At 36.2% G+C, this 25,624-nt stretch overlaps 1 protein-coding gene across 10 annotated transcripts in view; it reads right to left on the bottom strand.

Moving 5' to 3' along the window:
* Positions 1 to 25,624, bottom strand: part of CEP63 (centrosomal protein 63) — a 76,906-nt gene that overhangs the window by 50,089 nt on the left and 1,193 nt on the right. For 5 of the 10 annotated variants that reach the window (XM_074214813.1, XM_074214820.1, XM_074214819.1 and 2 more), the window contains exons 2-4: positions 9,894 to 10,060; positions 9,010 to 9,078; positions 2,015 to 2,192 (exon numbers count right to left, since the gene is read on the bottom strand). In XM_074214813.1, coding sequence (XP_074070914.1) covers positions 2,015 to 2,192; positions 9,010 to 9,078; positions 9,894 to 9,988 — 342 coding nt within the window. In that variant the 5' untranslated portion in view covers positions 9,989 to 10,060. The remainder of the gene's footprint in view (positions 1 to 2,014; positions 2,193 to 9,009; positions 9,079 to 9,893; positions 10,061 to 25,624) is intronic. The other 5 variants (XM_074214815.1, XM_074214818.1, XM_074214814.1 and 2 more) reach the window with 1 other exon arrangement.

Raw genomic sequence — 25,624 nt, 5'->3', positions numbered from 1 at the left:
CCAGGTGGCATAGTGAACAGAGCGCCAGCCCTGGAGTCAGGAGTACCTGAGTTCAAATCCAGCCTCAGACACTTAATAATTTAATAATTACCTAGCTGTATAACTGTGGGCAGTCACTTTAATCCCATTGCCTTGCCACAAAAAAAAAGAAAAAGAAATGATGAACAGGATAATTTCAGTAAAATCTAGAAAGACTTACATTAATAAATGCAATTGAAAATGTACTGTATACAAAGTAACAGCAATATTGTAGGATGATCAGCTGTGAATGACTTCGCTTTACTTTAAGACAACTCTGAAGGACTTATGATAAAGAATGCTATCCATTCCCAGAGAGAGAGCTGATGGTATATGAAACAGACTGAAGCATACTTTTTAAAACTTTATTCTTGGGGTGGCTAGGTGGCGCAGTGGATAGAGCACAAGCCCTGGAGTCAGGAGCACCTGAGTTCAAATTTGGCTTCAGACACACTTAATAATTACTTAGCTGTGTGGCCTTGGGCAAGCCACTTAACCCCATTTGCCTTGCAGAAACCTAAAAAAAAAAAAAGACCTTTACTCTTCTTGGGGTTTCCTTTTTTTGGGTGGGGAGGGTCTATTTTTTACTTTCACAACATAACTATTATGGAAATGTTTTGCCAGACTTTATATTTATAACCTTTATCAAATAATTTGCTCTCTTAATGAGGGGGATGGGATGGGAAGAAAAGAATTTAAAAATTAATGTTAAAACATGTTTTTACATGTAACCAGAGAAAAATGAAATACATTTTTAAACAATCATAAAGAATCAAAAGGTCAAGATCAAGGGGCAAAGAAAGACAATAAACAAGAGAGATTAAATACTGAGTTTAGGTATCTGGAAAAACTGTATTACCATTGACAATAACAGAGAGATGAGGAAGAGAAACTATTTGCAGTTTAATTTTACACACTTTGAGTCTTTGTGGACTCTGCCACATCCAAATGAAAAAATGTTTAACTATAATTGTAAATAAGAATTGAACTTCAGGGGCAGCTAGGTGGCACAGTGTATAGAGCACTGGCCCTGGAGTCAGGAGTACCTGAGTTTAAATCCAGCCCCAGACACTTAATAATAATTACCTAGCTGTATGGCCTTGAGCAAGCCACTTAATCCCGTTTGCCTTGCAAAAAAAAAAAAAAAGAAAGAAAGAATCGAACTTCAGGATATACTGACTTAAAAGTTATCCACAGACTCCCATCTGAGTCTATGGGAATAAATGAGAGCCTAGGACAAGAAATGCACCCTGGAATTGTTCATATTTATGATGCAAAAGGAGGGAGAGGACTAAAAAAAGTTAGAGAAATAAGAATTAAAAGGCAATATACTATCACAGAAGTCAATGGAGGAGATATTTTAAAAACATCAGAGATAGAAAATGTTAAATGTTAAAAGATCAGAGTATAAAGATTTGGAAAAGGACAATGGATTATGGTATGCAGTTTATTATTAGGATCTTTCTATGATTTAGATTCTGTTGAATGGAAATGGCAGAAACCAGATCACAAGTTGGTTTTGATTTTGCTGTTTTTTGGTTTTTGGTTTATTACAATGAAAAAGTATAGAAAAATATTAAACAATCAGAATTTTTGAAACTATATTTAAGACAGAAAAGACCCATACATCTTTGAAAACAAAATAATTACATGATAAATGCATGTTTCTTTTACATGTATTTTGCTCTTAATATAGGATATATAATGTCAAAGCAACTATGAACATCTTCTTAAAACAGAATGAATTTCAAGAACTTCAACTATAGATAATTACAAGCTATATTTATCAAGATATTCATATTGATGAAATCAAAGTATTAAGGAAATAGGGTCAACTCTTTCCCAGTAGAAATCCATCTCTATTAGAAGCAACTGAACTTAATAAGAAAAATGTGGTGCAACAAATTTTTGGTTGATACTTTTTTGAAAATATATATAATATGTAAGCAAAGTTAAACTTCATTATTAAATAAAGTGAGTGAATTGTGTGTTATACCTCTTTGTGTTTTTGATCCAATAAGTTCCTAAGAGAATTGAGTTCCTGATGTCGGATATCCAAGCAGGTTTCTAGAGCCTGGGTCTGCCCTTTCCACTCAGACCTCTCATTAGCCACCATTATGTCGATTTGTTTCATTAGCTCCTGCAGTTCTGCCTCACAAGATGTCGAAAAACCCCTGCAAATAAGAAGAAATCACTCAAATTATACAGTGAATTGCATCTTTTTCTTCGCATGTAAAAGAATATGAAAGTATGTGTTCATCCCTAAAAGTAACTGAGTGAACTAAACCATCACTATTACAATTTCCTAAGAATGACTCTTTCAAAAAAAAAAATCACAAAAATCTAAAAGAACAATAACAAAAAAAGAAAAGGGGCGGCTAGGTGGCATAGTGGATAAAGCACCAGCCTTGGAGTCAGGAGTACCTGGGTTCAAATCCAGTCTCAGACACTTAATAATTACCTAGCTGTGTGGCCTTGGGCAAGCCACTTAACCCCGTTTGCCTTGCAAAAACCTAAGAAAACAAAAACATAAACAAAAATCACCAGAAGCAGTCATCCATAGGTATGAACACACACACACACACACACACACACACACACACACGTGTGTAAACAACACATAGATGGAGACAATATATATGTGTGTTGTGGGCACATGCATAAACATGCATGTGTGTGATCTGCATAGAGATAATATATAAGCCTACAGTAGCTAATGAAATTACCAAGAGTATAGAGATAAAAAGAATAAAGGACCCAGGATAAAATCTTGGGAACAACAAGAGTCAGAGATTCAGATGTGGATAAGCCTGGGATGGGAGATGTAGTGTTATGAATTAGGAACAAAGAAAAAATTAATCTGCCTGCTTAAGCAGGAAGGAGAAGTAATGTCCAATGAGTCAAAAGATTCTCAAAATGATAAGTAATGAAATGGTAGATGGCAAGACCTGGAAAGCAGCATTCCAAAAAAAAAACCCCAAAACCAGTCAAGTTTTTGGTCCCTACTATAAATGACAATACAAAACTATGTCTTTTAATGAAGCTGCATTTTACATTGCTTCAGTAACAAACACAATTCTATACAAATAGATGCAGAGCATCACCATGATATCAGTCAAATCTGACTAGTAGAATAAAGCCTCAAAGAAATAGATAGCTGAAATATTGACAGACATCTGGTTAATACCATTTTGGAAAATGTGTAGAATGAGCCCAGTCTAGTTTAAATATCATATTAGTTATTAAACAAAAGTGAAGAAACTTATGGAAGTCAAGTGTCTAGCCAACACAGAAGTGAAGAAAACCATTTTAAATGAAGTACAGCCTTCATCCTTGAGCCTCATTTAAACCAACCATGATTTTTTCAGAAGATACTGAAATTCCATATTATTGGATGTTCACTGAAAATATTATTTACTTCCTCCAAGTTCAAGAAATATTAGACATTATTGCTTCTATAGAGTAGATGTATACAATATATGTTTGTATATGTATATTTAGCCCCCCAGCATAAACGAGCACACACACACACACACACACACACACACACACACACACACACACACACAGGCATCCTATAGAGCATTTACAGAAACATGGTTCAGGGCAAAAAAATGTACCAGAAAAATTGTAGGCCCCACTCTGCCCTTGACTATCTAGGCAATCTTAGGCAAAGCAAGGCAAAATTTCTTTATCTATAAAATGAAGTAAGTAGATTAGTGATAAAGTGGACCTCTAAAGCCACCCCCCCTTCCAGAAGTAATGCTTTGGGCACAATAAGCAGATATAATAGCAAAGAGTTACCATTTACCATTAAAAGCACCAAAAATTTTGGAAGCAGATGCTTAGTACAATCAAATCTGTCAAATCAAATTGACAGAGCTGTCTGAAAATCTCTCCAAGAGACTGAAACTATTATAAATTTCTCCATATAGGTTTCAGAAGAAATCCCACCAATGCTTGGGCAAGACCACCAGTCACCTCAGTCAAATCATTTATCTACACTCCTCACCATCCAGTTCCACATAATTGGCAATCCCCCATTTCCTGTTCCCTTGTTCCCACTGCCCTCTCAACCCCCAGCCCCTCTTCACATCCCATTTAGTATCTATCCCCTACATCCTCTAACTCTCTGGAATGCCTAGTCCTTAAATAATAAACATGAGAACCTATACTTAACCTTTTCTTTTCCCACTTTTATCTTCTTGCAGTCACATAGATTTAGCTCCTTCTGATAACTTGGTTTCCCCAGCTTGCTTTCTAGCACTCATTCTTTTAAATTTTTTTTGCAAGGCAATGAATGGGGTTAAGTGACTTGCCCAAGGCCACACAGCTAGGTAATTATTAAGTGTCTGAGGCCAAATTTGAACTCAGGTACTCCTGACTCCAGGGCCGGTGCTTTATCCACTGCACCACCTAGCTGCCCATCTAGCACTCATTCTTCCCTCTCTTCCACTACCACCAAGCTCAATGATCATAGTGGAGAAGTCAGACTACTCCCTGATCTTCCATTACCAATTCTAGATTCTTCCTTTACTATGATCATTCAATAGTGGTTCATTCAACTCATATTCATCACTTGATCAAGATTATGATAGGTAACTATCAATCTCCAGGACACTTTCCTTCCTCAATAAACTCAGTGCCCGCCTTAGTGTCTCATACTAAAGGATTTTCACATAACATACTGAAACTCCCTCAGATACTCTAACTTCCCAACCTTCTCCATTCCTAAGGCTTACTTATCCACAACATCTTAGCCATACAAGGATGGTCATACTCTTTATGTTACACTTACATGTTTGTAAACTCTTTAATTTTACCATTATACCCTTCCCCTTTTCCTTTTAACCCTTGTTTTTGATCTTATTATGACTTCTAATTCCTCTATTCCTCAGTTCTCTCTTAATCCATCGCTCCAAAAGTTATACACTCTCTCCATTCTCCATCCTGACCCCTAATGAACCAATTCAACCCTACATCATCCTTTTCTCTTAAGACCATGTCTCCTTTATTGTATAACTAATCTTGTCCTGCTAAGCCTCAGCCTTGAATTACTCCCACCATCCATTGATTTTATAATTATTCCCATGTTGCTGAATGAAGATGGGAGAAAAAAAATCATAAAATCTCCTGACTGGAGCCACTACAAATATATGTCATCTTTCACATAATCTCAAATGGCAAGAGAATCCTCCATATCTCTCTAATTCACCATAGAAGCTTTTCCAAACCTTATTCCTCCTCAGACTTCCCAAGGCTCCCCCATTCCTCATCTTCTCAGGTGAAAACCCTGCCTTCTATTCAACTGAAATGGTTCAAGCCATTCATGAAAGCCTCCATCTTCTCCCCACTTTCTCCTCTCATCTTATTTGTATTCTTATATGCCCAATTAATTCCATTCTATATTTGGCACAGTGATAGAGCACTGACCTTGAAGTCAAAAGGAGAGGAGTTTGAATCTAGACTCAAACACTGGACTCTTACTGTGTGACCTTGGGCAAGTCCTTAACCTTTATTGCCTCCATCCAAGGCCATCTCCAGTCAACCTGATTCATATTTGGTCACTGGACCCAGATGGCTCTGGAGGAGAAAATGAGGCTGGTGATTTAGTATAGCCTCCATTCAGTCCAATCCAATTCATTTGCTTGTCATAGCATTGCCTCCCTGATAGCTTCTTTGAAAATGAAACATTACCCTCTCTACCATTCCCATTCTAACTAATCTCCCTGTCTATTAGCTGCTTCCCTGTCCCATACAAACTCATCTACAAATCTCCATCCTCAAACACGGTATCATTTGTTCCATTCATTCTCATTATGGTTCTATATCTCTCTTCCTTATCATGGCTAAATTCCCTTAGAAAGTCCTCTATAATAGATTCCTCTACTTCCTTTCTTTTCACTCTCATAAGTCTCTGTATTATTCAAACTAAACTTCTCTTCCAAAGTCACTAATAATCTCTTTATTATCAATCCAATTGGCCTTTTCTCATTCCTCATCCTTCCTGATGCCTCTGTCATAGCTGATTCCCTTTGTCTTAATATTTTCTCCTCTCCAGGTTCTGATGACACTATCCTTTTCTCCAGATTGTATATCCATTCTTCTGTCTCCTTTGCTGGATCTGTGTTCAAGTCACACCTGTTAAACCCAAGATACTGTCCTGGGTTCTTTGCCCTTCTCCCTTTATGTTACTTTGTTTGGTTCATCAGTTCTCAAGTATTAAATAATCATCTCTATGCAGATGATTCTTAGTTCTACTTATCCAATCCTAATCTCTCTTCTGACCTACAGTCTCAAATCTCCAATTGCCTAATAGACATCTTGAACTGGATGTCTCATATACTCAACATGTCCAAAACTAATCTCATTATAGTTCTTCCTAAACCCTCCCCTCCCTTCTAACTTTGCCATAACTATAAAGGGCATATCACTCTCCTAGTCACTCAGATTAGCACACTAGGTCATGCAACTTCAATAGCTCGCTCTCTTTAATCCCTCTCATTTAATCTGTTTTCAAATACTGTTGAGTCTATCTTTACCTCATCTTTCCTATATGCTTCCTACTTTCATATGATACTGCTACCATATTAGTGAAGGCACTCTTCAACCCACACCCTAAACTATTATAATAAGTTTTCTGGTTGATCTCTGCTCCAAATCTCTGCCTTCTTCAGCCTCAGTTGTCAATTTTTTCTTCCTAAAATGCAGAAATAACCACATCACCCCCTTTCTATTCAATAAATGCTCTATTTCCTCCAAGACCAAATTATAAAACCCTTTTTGGCTTAACAGTCAATCTTAAACTTACTTCTTCCTACCTTTCCAGTCTTCTTGGACCTACATACTCCTTTCTACATTACAATTCAGTGACATTCACCTTTTTTTTTTTTGGTTCCTAGTATGGGTAACTCCATTGTTCCCCATGCCTGGAATACTCTCCCTCCCCAATTCCAATTCCTGGATTCCTTCAAGTTTCAGCTAAATTCCTACCCTCTGCAAAAGCTCTATCCAGATCCCTGCTAATACTAGGACTTCCCTTCTAATATTATCTTGAATTTATTCTACAAAATATCTTGTTTGTATTTAACAGTCTGCAAGTTATCTCTCCTATTAAAATTGTGAGTTACTGATAGGAAAAGACTGTTTTTACTCCCATCTTTTTTTTTAATCTGGCACAAATAAGGCACTTAATAAATGCTTAAATGTCTTGTTTCAAGAGGGGTTCTCAGAGTGTGTTAACTGTCCAAGTTTACACAGTTTCTGTTATATACACAGTTTCTGTTATATACAGTTTCTGTTATGTAATTTCTTCCACATTACTGGAATCCTGAAGATTACCTTGCTTATTTACTAATTATCTAAATCCTGAATTTAGTTCTATTGACGCTATATTTCTGGGGTAGGAGTCAATTTGGCAGAGCCTAATTGAGAACTAAACCACAAATATACAACATTACTGGAGGCATCCTTTTTACTTGGCATTTTTGTAATAGTTTGTCTCTTTTCTGGAATTCTACCTTGATAAAGACTTCCATATTACTGTGATTGAGAGTTGATAGGTCGTATTCCCTAGCTATGCAAAGGAAGCTTCCTTATTGGGACATATGAGAAGTCAAGCATGTCTGGTTCCCAGTTAAGCTGCCCTGTGTGAAGGATGGAACCCGGGTGCCCTCATACAGATCTGGAGGTGAAAAAGATTAGCATAATCCTGATATACCAAGTCCTGAGGGCAACCTCTTAAAATAACATTACTAAACCATTATTTCTTCACCATTTAATGCTGTATCCTGGCTTCTGATTTCAGCATTCAATTGAAACTACCCTTCCCAAACTTACAAATGACCTCTTAATTGTCAAATCTTTTCTCAGTCCTAATCTTTCCAACCCTGCTTCATTTAACAACTACTGACTACTACATTTTCCTCCTGTATGCTCTATTCTACTTGTCTGACTCCTCAGTCTCATTTTCTGAATCATTCATAATGCTACTCTATGTACATTATGCATGTCATGAACATAACAGGGAAAAGACCTGGCTTTTCCAAATTCCAGAAATTCAAACTTTTCAAACACATATTTCAGAATCTACATAGGAAATCTCAATTTTACCTTTTTTTTAAAAAAAAAATAGCAAAGAGCAGGTAAATAGGATAATCATTCTCAGTAATGATGTACCTGAGAAAATTATTTTATAATTATTTCTGAAATTAATAGAAATGTAGCCTCATGAATGAAAAAACAATGCAATTTTTAAAATATCACTAAGAAACAGAAGATGGAAAAACAAATGACTTATTTCTAATAGAGGCAGGGCTTAGGATTACTCCCTGATTCCTTCCTAAGGATGTTGGAAAGGAGTGGGAAGGTTTATGCTCAGGTTTGAATTGGATTGCATTACCTCTGGGATCTCTTCCAAATGAAAATGTATGAAATAGAAAAATTGCTGAGCACTAAAATGGTCAAAAGAAGACAAAGAAAAAAACAAAAGGGACAGGACCTAGATGAATACTAACAGAATATGAGAATTTTGATAAGTCAAGAAATTTGAACTGTTGAGACTTGAAGCCCAGAAATTAAGACTGTCTTGGTAAATTCTCAAAGAAATCAAAGGAGGCTGTTCTTATAATGATAAGAAACTTAAGTTTTCTTTCTTCTAAGTTTTCCAAAAAAAATATTTTTCTTTTGTTAGAAAATCTTTCTAATTTTTCATTTGAATAGCATGGAGCAAAATTTTCACAAAGGAAAATATTTACCTTCAGCTTAAGAAAAACTCTTAAAATATAACATTGTCTACAAACATCACATTCTTCATTGCCAAAATTACATTAATCATCTTAACACAATGCTATCAATTTTTGAAATCACAACATAAATTGTTTAAAGTTCAGGATGAACAAAAGAGCACTCAAGTACCAATGCTAAGACAAACATGGACTTTGGAAAGTCTACTTCTTAGTGAAAAGCAAAAAACAAACAAAAAACACTTACCCTTCTTGTCCCCGACTCTGTATTTTTTCCAACAAAGCCTCCATGACCAAATCACCTTTGTTTGTATAGCTGAAAAGAGAAATAAATACAGGTCATAAAATAGCATTCTTTTCCATATTCAAAACTGTTAATGGTCAGGTTCAAAGTATTAGTTAGAAGTATGGCATTTCTTGGGAAGACAAGTAATAGATTTTATTTTGAACACTTTATGACCTTCTATGTGTTGAGTGTTTGAGATTCCAAAAAAGAATCTGACTTCAACTTCTGGTTGGAAGTCCATATAAGGTGCTTAAGATATGATTGTTAAATTAATGAATGAAAAGTTAGCAGAGATGATAATTTGCCTGGACAGAAAAGACAGCCTGCTCCCTCATACCTACTCTAGCAAAGATGTAAAAATTGTATCAGACCAAATAATTATCAAGAAATCCAGGGGCAGCTAGGTGGCACAGTGGATAGAGCACTAGCCCTGGAGTCAGGAGTACCTGAGTTCAAATCCGGCCTCAGACACTTAATAATTACCTAGCTGTGTGGCCTTGGGCAAGCCACTTTAACCCCATTGCCTTGCAAAAACCTAAAAGAAAGAAAAAGAAAAACAAAGAAACCCAACGAAAAATCACAGTAGGTTGTCTCATCAATCCTAAAACTACATACAGTATCATCCAAAAAGCCCTGGATCATAGGAAAGGGGATTGCTAGCTAAGCCAGTTACAGCATATTCGATTCAAATGGGGAACTTTCCTGGGTAACCAGAGTTATTTGTAGCCTTAAAGATAGTAAGAGCAGAAGGCTCCCCCCCAAAAATGTTCCAGGTAGTTCAGAAATGGGGACTTTGGAAACCACAAGGAATAGCAGTGACCAGTCATAAGCATAGTAGCACTCACATCACTTCCCCCAAGGCCCAAGTTACACTCTGATCCAGAGGGCCTAACTCCTGAGGTAGACTGAGGTCAGTAAAGGAACTCATGTAATAATCCATGCTGAGATCAAACAAAGCCAATCATCCAGAAGCAAAGTAGAGGCAGAAGCTGGCAAAAGTATCAATTCAGTACTGAAGAATAGAAGAAATGAGCAATCAGAAGAAACAGAAAATTTTTAAGAATTCAATAAATCCAGAAATTTTAAAAGTCAAGCTTATGAGAAAGTAACTCCATGATAAAACTGCAGAGGCACAAACCAAAAAAAACAATATATATATATTTCCCCCCACAATTTCTATGTAAAAAACCAGAAAAAGTGAAGCAAAAGTTGTTGGTTTTCATTTTCCTGTTTTTAATGAAACAAAAACCAAAAACTTTGGAGGAAAGAATGATTCCAGTTATAAAAATTATTAGAATTGCTTCTGTCACAAATTCATTTTAACCTTAAAACCATTAAAAATTATTCTGGAGGGAAACACTACTGAGCTTTATATTTTAAGTTATTCTTATCTACCTTAGAAAACAAAGAAAATAAAACAATGTATCTCTTGAGGGTCGAGTGTTGTAGAATCAGTAGTACAGAGGAGGAAGGGGAAGGGAACAATCATTTATTAAGTGCCTGCTATGTGCCAAATCATGCTAAGCACTTTACAAATATTACTTCATTTTGACCCTCACAACAACCCTGTGAGGTATATGATGTTATAATCCCCATTTTACAATTGAGAAAACTGAGACAAACAGAGTTGAGTAAGCAACTTGTCCAGAGTGGCATAGCTAGTATCAAATGTTAAATTTGAACTTGGCTCTTTTTGAATCCAGGTCCAGGACTTATCCTTGCTGCTCGAGCTAAGTACTCCTATTGCATTTGTATTCCTATTGCATTTGTAGTAAGAGAACAGAGGTTCACCATAACTATTTGGTGATCAAGGCAAGTCACTTCTCTTCTTTATGCCTTAGTTTGCACATACTTTTCAACAAAAAATAATAATTAGGGACACTGGGAAAACCTGCATTCAAATCTGGTCTCAGACAACTACCTAGCTGTGTGACCTTGAGCAAGTAACTTAACCCCATTGCCTTGCAAAAAACCAAAAACTGAAAAGAAAAGAGATAAACAAAAATAATAATCTAAGATTCTACAATGAATAAAGCCATTGAACTTTTCTGGGTTTCAGTTCTCCCGCACTGAAAATGAGGGGACCTCCAAGGTCCTTTCCCTGAAAAGGCAGAGCAAAGGTAATTAAAAAAAAAAACAACCACTAGATAGTAGCAGGGCATTCCCTTTTTGTGTGTTTGTTTTTTAGTTTTTGCAAGGCAAAAGGGTTAAGTGGCTTGCCCAAGGCCACACAGCTAGGTAATTATTAAGTGTCTGAGACTGGATTTGAACTCAGGTACTCCTGACTCCAGGGCCAGTGCTCTATCCACTGAGCCACCTAGCTGCCCCGATGCATTCCTTTAAAAAAATTAAAATTTCACTTTTTGAATTAAAAAATTTTATTTTTAGGGGCGGAGCCAAGATGGCAACAAGAAAGGATGGAGTCTTAGGCACTCTCTGATAAAACTTATAAACTAAGGACTCTAACTAAACTTTCGAGAGACAGAATCCACAAAAGGACCCAGTGAGGCAGTTCTCCTACTCAAGGTAACCTGGAAAAGAGGAAAAAGGCTCTGCTCCCCGGGGTTGGAGGGGCGGCCCGCCGGAGGGGTGGCCCCCCCAGAGCAAAAGAACTTCAGCCTCCCGGAGGCAGCCCCAGGGCGCTGGGAGCCTCGGCTCACAGCAGCGGGGGAGTCTCCTCAGCTGCACCCCGGGGAGCACCGGCACAAAGTGGGGGAACAGCTAGGGACCTCTGCCAGAGAAAGCACATGGAGCCCAGCCCTCAGGGCACACAGAGAGCAGCTTGGTCTTTCTTGGCAGCCCAGATCAAGAAACAGAAGCAGGTGGAGTCGTAAGCAGGAGCCCCCAGGGCATGAGCCCATTGACTGAGGGAGGGGAGTGAAGAGAGGCTGTAGAGCTCTGTCCTCTGTTCCTTGTATAGGACTCTGGGCTCTGACCACATTCAGATCCTGATCACAGTCTAGGACCCCCCCATAGAACAGCAGGGCCCCCTCCACCTCAGCTCCATGGTAGAGGGGGGTGCTTATGGTCATTCACAGACCAGGAGGGAGGACAGAGCCTCACACACTGAGACCCTTGTGGGAGTGTCCCAAAAGCTCAGGAAGCACCCCAAAACCAGGCCCAGGCTGGGAAAATGAGCAAGCAGAGAAAAAAGAGGAACACCATTGAGAAATATTTTGCAAATGACCCCAAAAAGGATCAAAATACTCAGTCTGAAGATGAGGAAGCACAAGCTCCTGCATCTAAAGACTCCAAGAAAAACAAAAATTGGGCTCAGGTTATGACAGCTCAAAAAAGACTTTGAAAATCAAATGAGGGAGTTAGAAGAAAAACTGGGAAAAGAAATGAGAGAGATGCAGGAAAAACATGAAAATGAAGTCAGCAGCTTAGTCAAGGAAATCCAAAAAAATGCTGAAGAAAATAGCACACTAAAAACCAGCTTAGGTCAAATGGATAAAATAGTTCAAAAAGTTATTGAGAAGAATGCTTTAAAAAGCAAAATTGGCCAGATGGAAAAGAAGATAAGAAAACTCTCTGAGGAAAACAAATCCTTCAGACAAAGAATAGAATTCAGGGAGATTGATGAATTTACCAGAAATCAGGAATCAATACTTCAAAACCAAATAAATGAAAAATTAGAAGAAAATGTGAAATATCTCATTGAAAAAACAACTGATATGGAAAACAGACTTAGGAAAGATAATTTAAAAATTGGAATACCTGAAAGTCATGATCAGGAAAAGAGCCTTGACATCATTTTCAAAGAATTACTACAGGAAAAGTGCCCTGATATCCTAGAAGCAGAGGGCAAAAATAGAAATGGAGAGAATCCACCGATCCCCCAGAGAAAGAGACCCCAAAAAACCAATCCCTAAGAATATTATAGCCAAGTTCCAGAACTCCCAAGTCAAAGAGAAAATATTACAAGCAGCCAGAAGGACAGTTCAAATATCATGGAGCTGCAGTCAGGATCACACAGGACTTAGCAGCAACTACACTGGAAGTTCATAGGGCTTGGAATATAATATATGGGAAGGCAAAAGAGCTTAGAATGCAACCAAGAATGAACTACCCAGCAAGGCTGAATGTCCTCTTCCAGGGAAAAAGATGGACTTTCAATGAACCAGGGGAATTTCAAATGTTCCTGATGGAATGGCCAGAGCTGAACAGAAGGTTTGATCTTCAGATACAGGACTCAGGTGAAGCATAGAGAGTGGAGAAGGGGAAAACATGAGGGATTTGATGATGATGAACTGCATGTATTCCTGCATAGAAAAATGACACTGATAATACTCATATGAACCTTCTGAGTTAGTAGAGCAGGTAGAGGGAGCTTTTATAGTTGAAGGCCAGGAATTTCGAAGATAAAATATGGTGTAAAAATGGAGTCAATAGAAAAAAAGGGAAATGTAATGGGAGAAAGAAAAAGGAGAGGGGGAATAGGCCAAGATATCTCATATAATAAGATTTTTCTTTATTACAATGAGCTATTGTAATGATATGGAAGAGGGGGAGGCAAGGGGGAATGAGGGAACCTTTGCTCTCATCAGAGGTGGCTAGGAGAGGAAACAGCAAATATACTCAATGGGGTATAGACAACTGGTGTAAGAAGGAGGGGGGAGCAGAGGGAAGGGGTGGGGATGTGAATAAAGGAGGAGAGGATGGACCATGGGGGGAGAGTGGTCAGATATAACACATTTTCTTTTTTACTTCTTGCAAGGGGCTGGGATTGGAAGGCCTGTCCAGGATCATAGGGCCAGGTGGATGCTAGGCCTAAGGGGTGGTAAGGGGGCTCAAGGCCTCTTGGCCCCAGGACCAGGGATCTGTCTGCTGCGCCACTCAGCTACCCTACAGCAGAGTCAGAGTGAAAGGAGAGAGAAAATATAGTACATAATAGTGGAGAAATAAGAAAGGAGGGAGTTGCGATCAGCAATGGCAACGTTGGAAAAATATGGAAGTAACTTTTGCGATGGACTTACCATAAAGAATGCGATCCACCCACAACAGAGTTGTTGGTGTTGGAAGAAAGACTGAAGCACATATTATTATTATTATTATTATTATTGTTGTTGTTGTTATTGTTATTGTTATTTGGGGGAGGGTGCAGGGCAAATGGGGCTGGGTGGCCTGCCTGGAGCTGCATAGCAGGGTGATCTTTGGGTGTCTGAGGCCTGATTTGGACTCGGGTGCTCCTGGCTCAAGGGTCAATGCTCTGTCCACCACCCAGCCACCCCTGCTATTATTACTATTTTATTTTATTTTGGGTCTTTTTTTTTTCCTTCTTTTTGGTTTTTGCAGGGCAGTGGGGATCGGGTGGCTTGCATGTCACACGGCTGGGTGATTGTTGGGTCTACGAGGCTAGATGTGGGCTCAGGTGCTCGTGGCTCCAGGGCTGGTGCTTCGTCCATTGCGCTACCTGGCCATACCTACAATTATTACTATTATTTGTTCTTAGTTTTAATTTTTTTCTCTCCCCTTTACTTTATCACTCAAGCAAGTCTATATTTAGGGGGGAGGGGGTATTTCGTTTACTATTAAACAAGAATATTTTATTAATGTAAAAAAAACATTTGTACAAAATGAGAATAAAAAATAAAAGAAAAAAAATTAAAAAAATTTATTTTTATAAGTGGTCACTGCTTCAAAAGAATGTGTTCAGCCTCAAACCTAGTAACTAATTTTCCCCCTCAATCATCACTAGTATTCATATAATATATAGCATATAGTCAGAAATTTAGACAAACAGAAAGATAAATACATACATACACATACATATATATACTTATTTCTCTAGAAAATATCCATTTCTAGCCCACTTAAAATTTACCTCAACAATCCTGGTAGACAGTATAAAGTGAAGAAATTTGATAGGAAAGTTATAGACTAAGACAGGAGCTAAAAAGATAAAACTAACTATCTAGAGATAGAGCCTTCAAAACAGCCCTAGCAAATACCCTTCAGTCAAGAATTAAAGGAGGGAGGGGAAGGGAGAGGGTTTGCCAACCTGTGCCTCCTAGGTTTCTAGATTCTACTGTATCAATACCTCATTCCTCCAGCAATCTCAACCACCCTGCCCACACAAACAACTACTCTTTCAACAAATTCACAAGGTACAGGAAATACAAAGAGAAAAAAAGTGTGTGTGGGTGTGTGTGTGTGTGTGTGTGTAGAAAAATTCAAGTAGAATGGGAGGGAAAGGGGTGTTGACATTCAGTAGGGAAACAAAGCAAAATAACCTCGAGGTATATAAAAATATTTCTTAGCTCTTTTTGAGGTGGCAAAAAATGGGAATCTAACAGAGTGTCCACAAACTGGGGAATAGCTGAACAATTTATGCAAGAATGGCCTGGCTTATTACATGGCACCTAAGTTGTATTTTGAAGGAAGCTAAGGATTCTATATAGCAAAGAAGAGGATGGATTATATTCCAAATACTGGAGGAGTCATGGAAAAAGAAATATAACTAAATAACAATTATGTGATACTTCGTTTTATTTTATCGTAAGAATTATAAAAAGTTGTACAGGGGACAAAACAAAACAGGCAGAAAAGCAGCAAAGAAAGAGCAGCAAAGTGCTCTCCCCTCAAAACTCTTTCAAACAGATCTAGAGAACACATTAGACTGAATCATGATAGGGAAATTCAAGAAAATAGTGAGCCATTTTGCCAGCCCAAGTCAACATACGTAGAGAGGCAAAGATGAAGACTAGAGCTGAAGGGTATAGCTAGGTGGCATAGTGGATAGAGCACTGGCCCAGGAGTCAGGAGGACCTGAGGTCAAATTCGGCCTCAGAAACACCTAGCTGTGTGACCTTAAGCAAGTCACTTAACTCCATCTTCCTGCAAAAAATCAAAAAAGAAATGTGGACACTAGGGCTGAGGTCTGAACAGGATTGGTCAAGAGGAACATCAGGAGGCAGAGGGTGTGCACTGTGTGGCAAGAGGAGCAGTAGACTAGAAAGATGATACCATAAAAACTATTTGGGCAACAAGAATACTTAAGACACAAACCTAGAAGAGAATGATTCTAAAACAAAGCAAAGTTTCCAAGAAAAACATAGTTTAAACAAACTCAAAAAAAATATCCTGGAAGAGATGAAATGACAAACTTCAAGAGAAAACATGAAAAATAAATGAGAACTATGGAAGATAAACTTGGAAAGGGATTTAATAGCTTGACACAAGGGGATTCAAAAGATTACCCTGACCACACTGAAAATTAGAAGGACCAAAAAGAAGTCAATGTCTCATGAGTCAATAAGCAATTACCAAAAGAGTAGACCAGAGAAGATAGAGCACCAGCCTGGAGCCAGGAGAGTTCAAATCCAGCTTCAAACACTTAATAATTACCTAGCTGTGTGACCCTGGGCAAGTCATTTAACCCCTTGCCTTGCAAAAATGAAAGAAAGAAAGAAAGAAAGAAAGAAAGAAAGAAAGAAGGAAAGGGAGGGAGGGAGGGAGGGAGGAAGGAAGGAAGGAAGGAAGGGAGGGAGGGAGGGAGGGAGGGAGGGAGGGAGGGAGAGAGAGAAAGAAAGAGAACCAGAAAAAGAGAGAAAGAGAGAGAGAAAGAAGGAAGGAAGAGAGAAAGACAAAGTCAAAAAATATAGAATATATAAAGCATGTCAGAGAATAAATGATTAATCTAGAAAACAGATGTAAAAAGAGATGAATTAAGAATTAGTGGATTACCTGAAAGCCATGACCAAAAATAGGCAAGAAACCATATTTCAAGAAATCTGAAAAGAAAGCCTACTTAGATCTCTTAGAACCAGGGGGGTAAAGTAAAAAAGAAAAAGAAAATCTACCTATCACTTCCTAAAACTACAAAATGAAAACTCCCAGGAAAATTTATAGTCAAAATCTAGAGCTTCCAGGTCAGAGAAAAATACTAAAGGCAGTCAGAAAGAATTCAAGTACTAAGGGACCACAGTCAAAATCATACAAAATTTAGTAGCAGCCATCGTGGAAGATAGAAAAGGTTGGAATGTAGTTAGTGCAGAAAGCAAAGCTATATAGCCCAAGATAACTTCCCCAGCAAAACTAAGTAGGGGAAGGAGTATAAACTATGAAGGTCAAAGTCAAGAGCTAAGAGAAACATTAAGCAGTAAACCCAAATGAATAATCATAAAGGAGTAAGAATAAACTGCTTATACTCAAATAAGTTGATACATATGTCCTCAAAAAGCTTACATCATTAGGTAACAGTGACTGATTAGACAAGGCCTAGGAGTGTTCTCTTTTAAGTCTTAATCCTTTTAAGAGTGGAAAGCAACTCAGAGAAATATACTGAGAGAGGAGAGGGAAGAGAAAGGAAGGAAGGTGGAGGGAAATTATCTTACACAATCTGAGTATACAAGTAGACATCCATGCAGAGGAGGAGGAAAGGGTAGGATGAATAACATACAGCTGAACCTTACTTTTTGAACTAGTCATAGAACACACACATACACACACACACATAATAAATATATTTTAATTAATGGGAATCTATGAGGGAAAGGGTAATAGGAGAGAATTAGGAGGGAAATAAAGCTAAATAAACTCCCAAGGATGTATCAAAATATTTTTAATGTTTTTTGAGATGTCAAAGAATGGGAATGAGAAGGGATGTTCATAAACTGGGGAATGGCTGAAGAACTTATATATGTAAATGTAATGGAATACTATTGTGCTATAAGAAATTAAGAAAGAGTTTCAGAGAAACCTGGAAACACTTGTATGCACTAATTTTGAGTGAAGTGAACAGAATCAGGGAAGCAAATAACAATATAGTAAAGATAACAACTTTGAAAGAATTAAGTCTCAACAATACAATAAGCATTAAAATCCTATAGGATTAACAATAAAACATTTTGTATGTATTGTGTATACATGTGTAAGAGATGGCCATTGTGGAAATATTTTGTTTAATTATATATGTTTGTAATGGGTTTTATGTTTTCTTTTGTTCTTAATGGTAAGGGATGGAGGGAAAAGGGGGAAAATGTCAAATTTTTGCTGACTGAAAGAAAATATAATTAAAAAAATAGAAAAAGGAGGCAAAGTCTTCCTCTAGAATGGGAGGGGAAAGAGGTGTGTTGAGAATTAGGAGGGAAACAAAGTAGAATACAAAAATAATTCTTTGTTCTTTTTGAGGTGGCAAAGAATGGGAATCTAATGGAGGATCCACCAAGTAGGGAACAGCTGAACAATTTATGCAAGAATGGCCTGGCTTATTACATGGCAGTTAAATTGTGTTTTGAAGGAAGTTAGGGATTTTATTAGCAAAGAGGAGGATGGAATACACTAAATAATAATTAGGTGATACTTCATTTAATTTTTTAATAAGAATTATAAAAAGATATATATACTCTTTGTACAGGGTACAATACAAATTGTAAAATATAAGCTGGTGTGAAGCAGACTGACTACAAGCTACTTCCTAAATAAGTCTTATTTATATAACACAGGAATTAGGTACTAGTTATTTTCTATAGATATTAACTACATTTAACAAAGTAGGACACATATTCAGAATAGTAGAATGAATCACATAACCAGCAAAAATGAATATAATCTTTCTGGGGGGGAAAATAGACATTTAAAAAAGAGAACTTTCAAGCATAAAGGACCAGAACTAAATAACAAATTTGACCTCCAAATACAAAATTCAAGGGAAATATAAAAAAGTGAAAAAGAAATAAGAGAAAAAGAAATTCAGTAAAATTCAATTGTTTCTTTTTCTATACAACAAGATAATATTTTTAACTTAACAATTTTATTACTATAAGAGCATTTAGGAGTTTATTAGTCTAGAGGATGCAGATATAAGAGGATGACTTTGATGGAATGATAACCCCCCAAAAAATAAAGGGTTGAGAGAGAAAACTGCATTGGAAGGAGGAGGGGATACTGAATGGAGTAAATTATCCCACATAAAAGAGGCATGAAAGAGCCTCTTTATAATGAAGGGAAAGATGGGGGTTGAGAGATTGTCTCAAAGAGGGAATAACATACACACTCAATTGGATATAGAAATCTATATTACCCTATAAGGAAGTAACAAGGAATGTAGATAATAGAAGGAGCAAGGGATAATGACAAAGGATAGGATATATAGGGAAGGCATTGATCAGAAATAAAACATGTGTAAGGAGGAGAAGGGTGGGGGGAAGTAAAAGAGAGAGAGAGGGAAAACTAGCATGGAAGAAAATACACAGTTATAATAAATATAAATGTGGATGGAATGAACACACCCATAAAACAGAAGCAGAAAGAAGAACAGATTCAAATCAGAATCCTACCATATGCTCTTTACAAAAAACACATTTGAAGTAAAGAAGTACACAAGTAAAAGATAAATGTTGGAATCCAATTATGCTGCAGGTGAAGCAAAAAAAGCAGAGTAGCAATCATGATCTCAGACAAAGTAAAGCAAAAAAAAATCTAATAAAAAATTAGGAAAGTTTATATTGCTGAAAGATACTTTAGACAATGAAATCATAACAATACTAAACATAAATGATATGGCCTCTAAATTTTTGAAAAGCTAAATGAGTTATATGAAGAAATAAAAAAAAAACTATGTTAATAGAGGACCTCAACTTTCCCTTTTCAGAATTTGATAAATCTAAGTAAAAAAGAAAAAAGTTAAGGAGGTAAATAAAATTCTGGAAAAGATAGATATGATAGATCTCTGTAGAAAATTGAATGGGAATTGAAAGGAATATTTTTTTTCAGCAGTACATGATACCTACATGAAAATTAGTCATGTATTAGGACATAAAAATCTCACAACCAAATGTAAAAAACCATAAGTAGTAAATGTATCCTTTTCAGATCATAAAAACAATAAAAATTACATTTAATAAAATGACTGTAAAACAAGTGGTCAAAGAACAAATCATGGAAACAATAAATGATTTCTTTAAAGAAAATGGCAACAATAAGACAACATACCAAAATTTGGGGGATGTAGTCAAAGTAATACATAGGGGGAAATGTATATCCCTAATTGATTACATCAATAAAATAGAGAAAAAGCAGATCAATGAATTGGACATGCAATTAAAAAAACTAGGAAAAAATGACCAAATTTAAAATCCCCAATTATATCACAAAGTGGAAATCCGAAAAATCAAAGAAGCTAATAAAATTGACAGTAAGAAAAACATTAAACTAATAAAACTAGAAGCTGGCTTTATGGGATGAAAAAACAATAAAATAGATAAACCACTGGTTAATTTGACTTAACAAAGGAAAGAAAAAACCCAAATTACTAGTGTCAAAAATGAAAAGTATGAACAGACTTCCAATGAAAAGGAAATTAAAACAACTGTTAGGAGATATTTTGTCCAATAATATGCAATAAATTTAATAATCCAAATGAAATGGATGCATATCTACAAAAATATAAATTACCCAGATGAACAGAAGAAGAAATAATTTAAGTAGCTCAATTTTACAAACAGAAAAAAATCATCAATGAAATTCCTAAAATGGATTCACAAGTTCTTCCAAACATTTAAAGAACAATTAATTCCAATATTATATAAACCATTTGGAAAAATAGATGAAGAATGAATCCTACCAAATTTCTTTTACAACACAAACATGGTGCCAATACTCAAATCAGAAAGAGCCAAAACAGAGGAAAAAAATCAATTTCCCTAATGAATACTGATGCAAAAATTTTAAATAAAATACTAGCAATACAGTGCTATATCACAAGAATAATACACTATGACCAATTGAGATTTATACCAGAAATGCAGGGCTGGGTTCAATATTGAGAAAACTATCTACATAATTGACCATATCAATAAAAAAACAAAGAAAAATTGTGTCATTATCTCATTAGACAAAATACAGAGCTATTAAAAAACACTAGAGAGCATAGAAATAAATGAAGCTTACATTAAAATGATAACATTTATCTAAAACCATTAGCAGACATTATCTATAAAGCAGATAAACCAAAAGTCTTTCCAATACAATCAAGTTTGAAGCAAGATGCCCATTATCAATGCAATCATTTAATAATGCACTATAAATATTAACTATAGCAATAAGACAAAAAAATTTTAAAAGAATTAGAATAGGCAATGAAGAAACAAAACTATCATTCCTTGTAAATGATATAATACTTAAGAGAATCAACTAAAAATTGACTTGAAATTATTAAGACCTTTACCATGGTTGCAGGATACAAAATTAACTCAATAAATCATCAGCATTTCCACAAATTACCGACAAAATCCAGCAACAAGAAATAGAAAGGTGAATTCCATTTAAAATAACTGTACATGTGGGGGTGGGGAGAGGGAAGCAAGATTAGGGGGGAAAATGTAAAATTCAGAATAAATAAAATCTTTCAAAAAATAAAGATATTTTTGACTAAAAAAATAATAAAATAACTGTACACAATATAAAATTCCTGCCAAGACAAATTCAGGAACCCATATAAATACAACTATGAAACACTTTTCATACCATATAAAGTCAGATTTAAACAACTGGAAAAATATGAATTGCTCATGGGTAGGCTGAGTCAATATAATAAAAATGGCAATTCTACCTAAATTAATCTATTTATTGAATGCCACACCAGTCAAACTCTCAAAAAATTGAGAGCTAGAAAAAATTGTAAAATTCATCTGGAAGAACACAAGCTAAAAGATATCAAGGGAATCAATGAAAAATATCTAGCCAAACTGATCTCAAACTATTTATATTATAAAAACAATCTGGTACTAAGAAATAGAATGGGAGCTCATTGGAAGAGATAAGGTACAATTACTACAGTGATCTAGTATAAGATAAACCCCCAAAATATAAGCTTTTTGCAACAAAAAAATCATTACTTGCAAAAACTACAGGGAAAACTAGAAAACAGTAGGGCAGAAACCAGGCATAGACCAACATTTCACACTATATGCCAAGATAAAATAAGTGAGTACTAGATTTACACATAAAGGGTGATACAATATACAAATTAAGAGAGCAGGGAATAGTTGATTTGTCAGATTTATGGATAAGGGAGAGTTTAAGAACAAAGAAAATATGGAGAGAATTAGAAAATACAAAAATAATTTTAATTTTTTATATTTTATTTCTATTTATAATTTAATATAATTTATATTTTAATTGCATAAATTAATCTTTTTACAAGCAACACCAATGCAACCAAAATTATAAGGAAAGCAGAAAACCAGGAAAATAATTTTATGAACAAGTATATCTGATAAAGGGCTCATTTCTCAAATATATAGAAAACTGAATCAAATTTATAAAAACATCATTCCTCAATTGATTGTTAAAGGATATGAATAGGCAGTTTTCAGACAAGAAATCAATTATGTAATCTATAATTACATGAAAAAATGCTCCAAATCACTCATAATGAAGCATATTCTCCACCTGCAGAGAAAGAACTGATATTGATTAAAACATAGACTGAAAAATGTTATTTTTCACTTTTACTAGAATTGTCTTGTACAAAATATTTTACTTAATTGCACAAGTATAACCTATATCTGATTGTTTACTTTTTCATGGAGCAGAGAGTAAGGGAGGGAGAGAGAAAATTTGGAACTCAAAATTTTAAATGTTTTTATATTTAAAAAAAAATATTTAAAAATAAGACTAAGTGGGGTGGCTAGGTGGTGCATTGGATAGAGCACCAGCCCTGAAGTCAGGAGTACCTGAGTTCAGATCCGACCTCAGACACTTAATAATAACCAAGCTGTGTGGCCTTGGGCAAGCCACTTAACCCCATTTGCCTGGCAAAAAAAACAAACAAAAAACTAAAAATAAATAAATAAATAAGACTAGCTTGAAGTTACACAGCTAGTGTCAGAGGTGTGACTGTTGCCTTTAAATCTAGCATTTTATCTATTAGCCAAGCTGTCTGGATGGCAAACAGTAAAATAACCAAATGTAAGGAGTTTAAAGAAACAAAAGAAATGACTAATGAAAAAGGATTCCTTTTGAATTCAGGCAAAAAATTGACTTGAGATCACTACAATCCAAGTTATCAAAGCTTAATGTCTTAATTTCATTACTTATAATTTTCATATTTGCAGATTTAACAATTTGGTATCAACTTAATACCTATGTACTCCTATCTTCTCAAATAACTAAGGCAAATTCAAATTCTGCAGAGAACTTAGCATCCTCACTAATCTGGATAAATTTTGATTATTTAACATTGCAATTTAATATTTAAAATTAGTACTGCAAGGTATCACAGATATGCCAGTGTTCCTACTCTTAATAGACCACTTTTAATAAAAGAAAAAACTTTTCTGTTGGGGGAGGTTATTGCCATGGAAATACTAAGCAGAAAGGAAACAAATACTATGCCATTCTGCAATAGACTGCATCATGAACTATGCTGATCTTGTGAAAAATTATGTTACACCCCCCCACAGGAAAAGCTTTCTACCCTGAGGAACTGCCTCCCTCTACCATCTGTATACCCTGTATTCTGCCAACCACATAAGACTCACTGGGAGGATTCTAAAAGGAGAAGGAAACAGAGGCATTAAGTCCAAAATGATAACAGTTAGCTCTATAAGCCTTTGTTAACCTGAATACCCTTTCAAAAGCACTTAAACTATGGCTACCTCATCCCTCCCTCCACCTTTCCCAGCATGTAGGCCATCCCGTGCCCCTATATAAATGCAAGTTCCCCCCCACCCCGCAGTAGCTTATCCACTAGCAGACAATCACCTTATCCTATGAAATAAAATTTAACTATCCCTTATCACTCTGGGTCTGTGAAATTCTTTCACTATTTGAACCCTAGATCACCAAGTGAGCCCAAACTGCATCATGAAGGGTTAAACTTCAAATAAAGTTATTTCAGAAAATTGAAAATTATTGCAGGAGCTAATAATCTTTTTTATATCATGGATCCCCATTTGAACCTGGCGAAATCTATGGATGCCAGTGGTTCACCATCTATGTATCACAAGTGCCCTTGAAATTCACAGTAATTTCAAAATAGTGGTAAGGATAAATAATAATCCCAAAGCTTCTGCATTTACTATAACAAGGCATAAAAATAATTGTGATTTCTATTGATAAGTCTCTAGAACTTTTAATATTATTGTGGTTTATTACCTATATTTGTTATGGACAGAAATAAATTTCAATTATATATTAATAATTTTTTAATTTTTCATCCAAATTCCTGGACTCCCCAAAATCTAATCATGAAATTTTCCTTAAGAATAAGAACTTCTAGGGGGCGGCTAGGTGGCGTAGTGGATAGAGCACTGGCCTTGGGAGTCAGGAGTACCTGAGTTCAAATCCGGCCTCAGACACTTAATAATTACCTAGCCGTGTGGCCCTGGGCAAGCCACTTAACCCCATTGCTTTGCAAAAAAACTAAAAAAAAATATAAGAACTTCTGGGGCGGCCAAGTGGAGCAGTGAATAAAAGCACCAGCCCTGGAGTCAGGAGTACCTGGTCTCAAACACTTAATAATTACCTAGCTGTGTGGCCTTGGGCAAGCCACTTAACCCTATTCACCTTGCAAAAAACTAAAAAAAAAAAATTTTTTTTAAAAGAATAAGAAGTTCTGGGGGCAGCTAGGTGGCACAGTGGATAGAGCAACCAGCCTTGGAGTCAGGAAGACCTGAGTTCAAGTTTGACCTCAGATCCTTAATAATTACTTAGCTGTGTGATCTTGGGTAAGCCACTTTAACCCCATTGCCTTGCAAAAAGAAAACAAAAACAAAAACAAAAAAAGAATAAGAACTTCTATTCCTTATACAACTGAAAATGCTAATGTCTACAACAGCACTAGAACTTGAAAAAGCATGGGGAGGGGGGCAACTAGGTGGCACAGTGGATAGAGCACTGACCCTGGAGTCAGGAGGACCTAAGTTCAAATGTGACCATGGGCAGGTCACTTAATACCATTGCCTTAAATAAGTAAAATTTTTTAAAAATGTAAAAAGAAAAAACATGGGATAAGGTATCACTTAAAACAATAATTAATATAAGTTGCTATAAAAATGACTAGGTTTTTCCTAAAGAAATTCTGAGGAACAGGCCATTGGGTTCAGGTTCTTCTGTAAAAAGAGACGGAAGTTTAGTTAAATACCCATGCTTTTAGGATTTAGGGTTGGAAATAAACTTGAAAAGCGTCTGATCAACAAACGCACAATAAAGTGTTTCTAGAGAGGTGAAGTAACCTGATGAATTATGCCTTTAGAAAAAATCTGCACTTTAACTGAGGTCTCCTAGGACTCTGAACAGTAACATTCAGCACCACAACTGCAACATGCACTTATCCTTCCTTTCTTTTCCAAGAGGGCGGTCACCCTCACTCTTCCATTAGAATTGAAGTTATATGTTTAACATAGTTATAGGCCTTTGACTGCTTTCCATCAGGGAAGATGGGGGAAGGGAAAAAGAAAAATATGCAGGTTTGAAGTCCAATGGCAAAACAAGTCAGGATGATTGAGCGGCGATGACCGAGGATACAATGAATGTCTGATCAACCTGTAAGCACCCCACAAGCATGACCCTGGAACAAAACGTTCAGCTCTACTGGAGAGTTTTCCCACGCCTGGGGAAGATTCTC

Source organism: Macrotis lagotis, chromosome 1 (genome assembly GCF_037893015.1).
Source record: "Macrotis lagotis isolate mMagLag1 chromosome 1, bilby.v1.9.chrom.fasta, whole genome shotgun sequence".
Taxonomy (NCBI): Eukaryota; Metazoa; Chordata; class Mammalia; order Peramelemorphia; family Peramelidae; genus Macrotis; species Macrotis lagotis.
The sequence above is the reverse complement of the archived record's forward strand: the minus strand, read 5'-3'. Positions and strand labels throughout refer to the sequence as shown.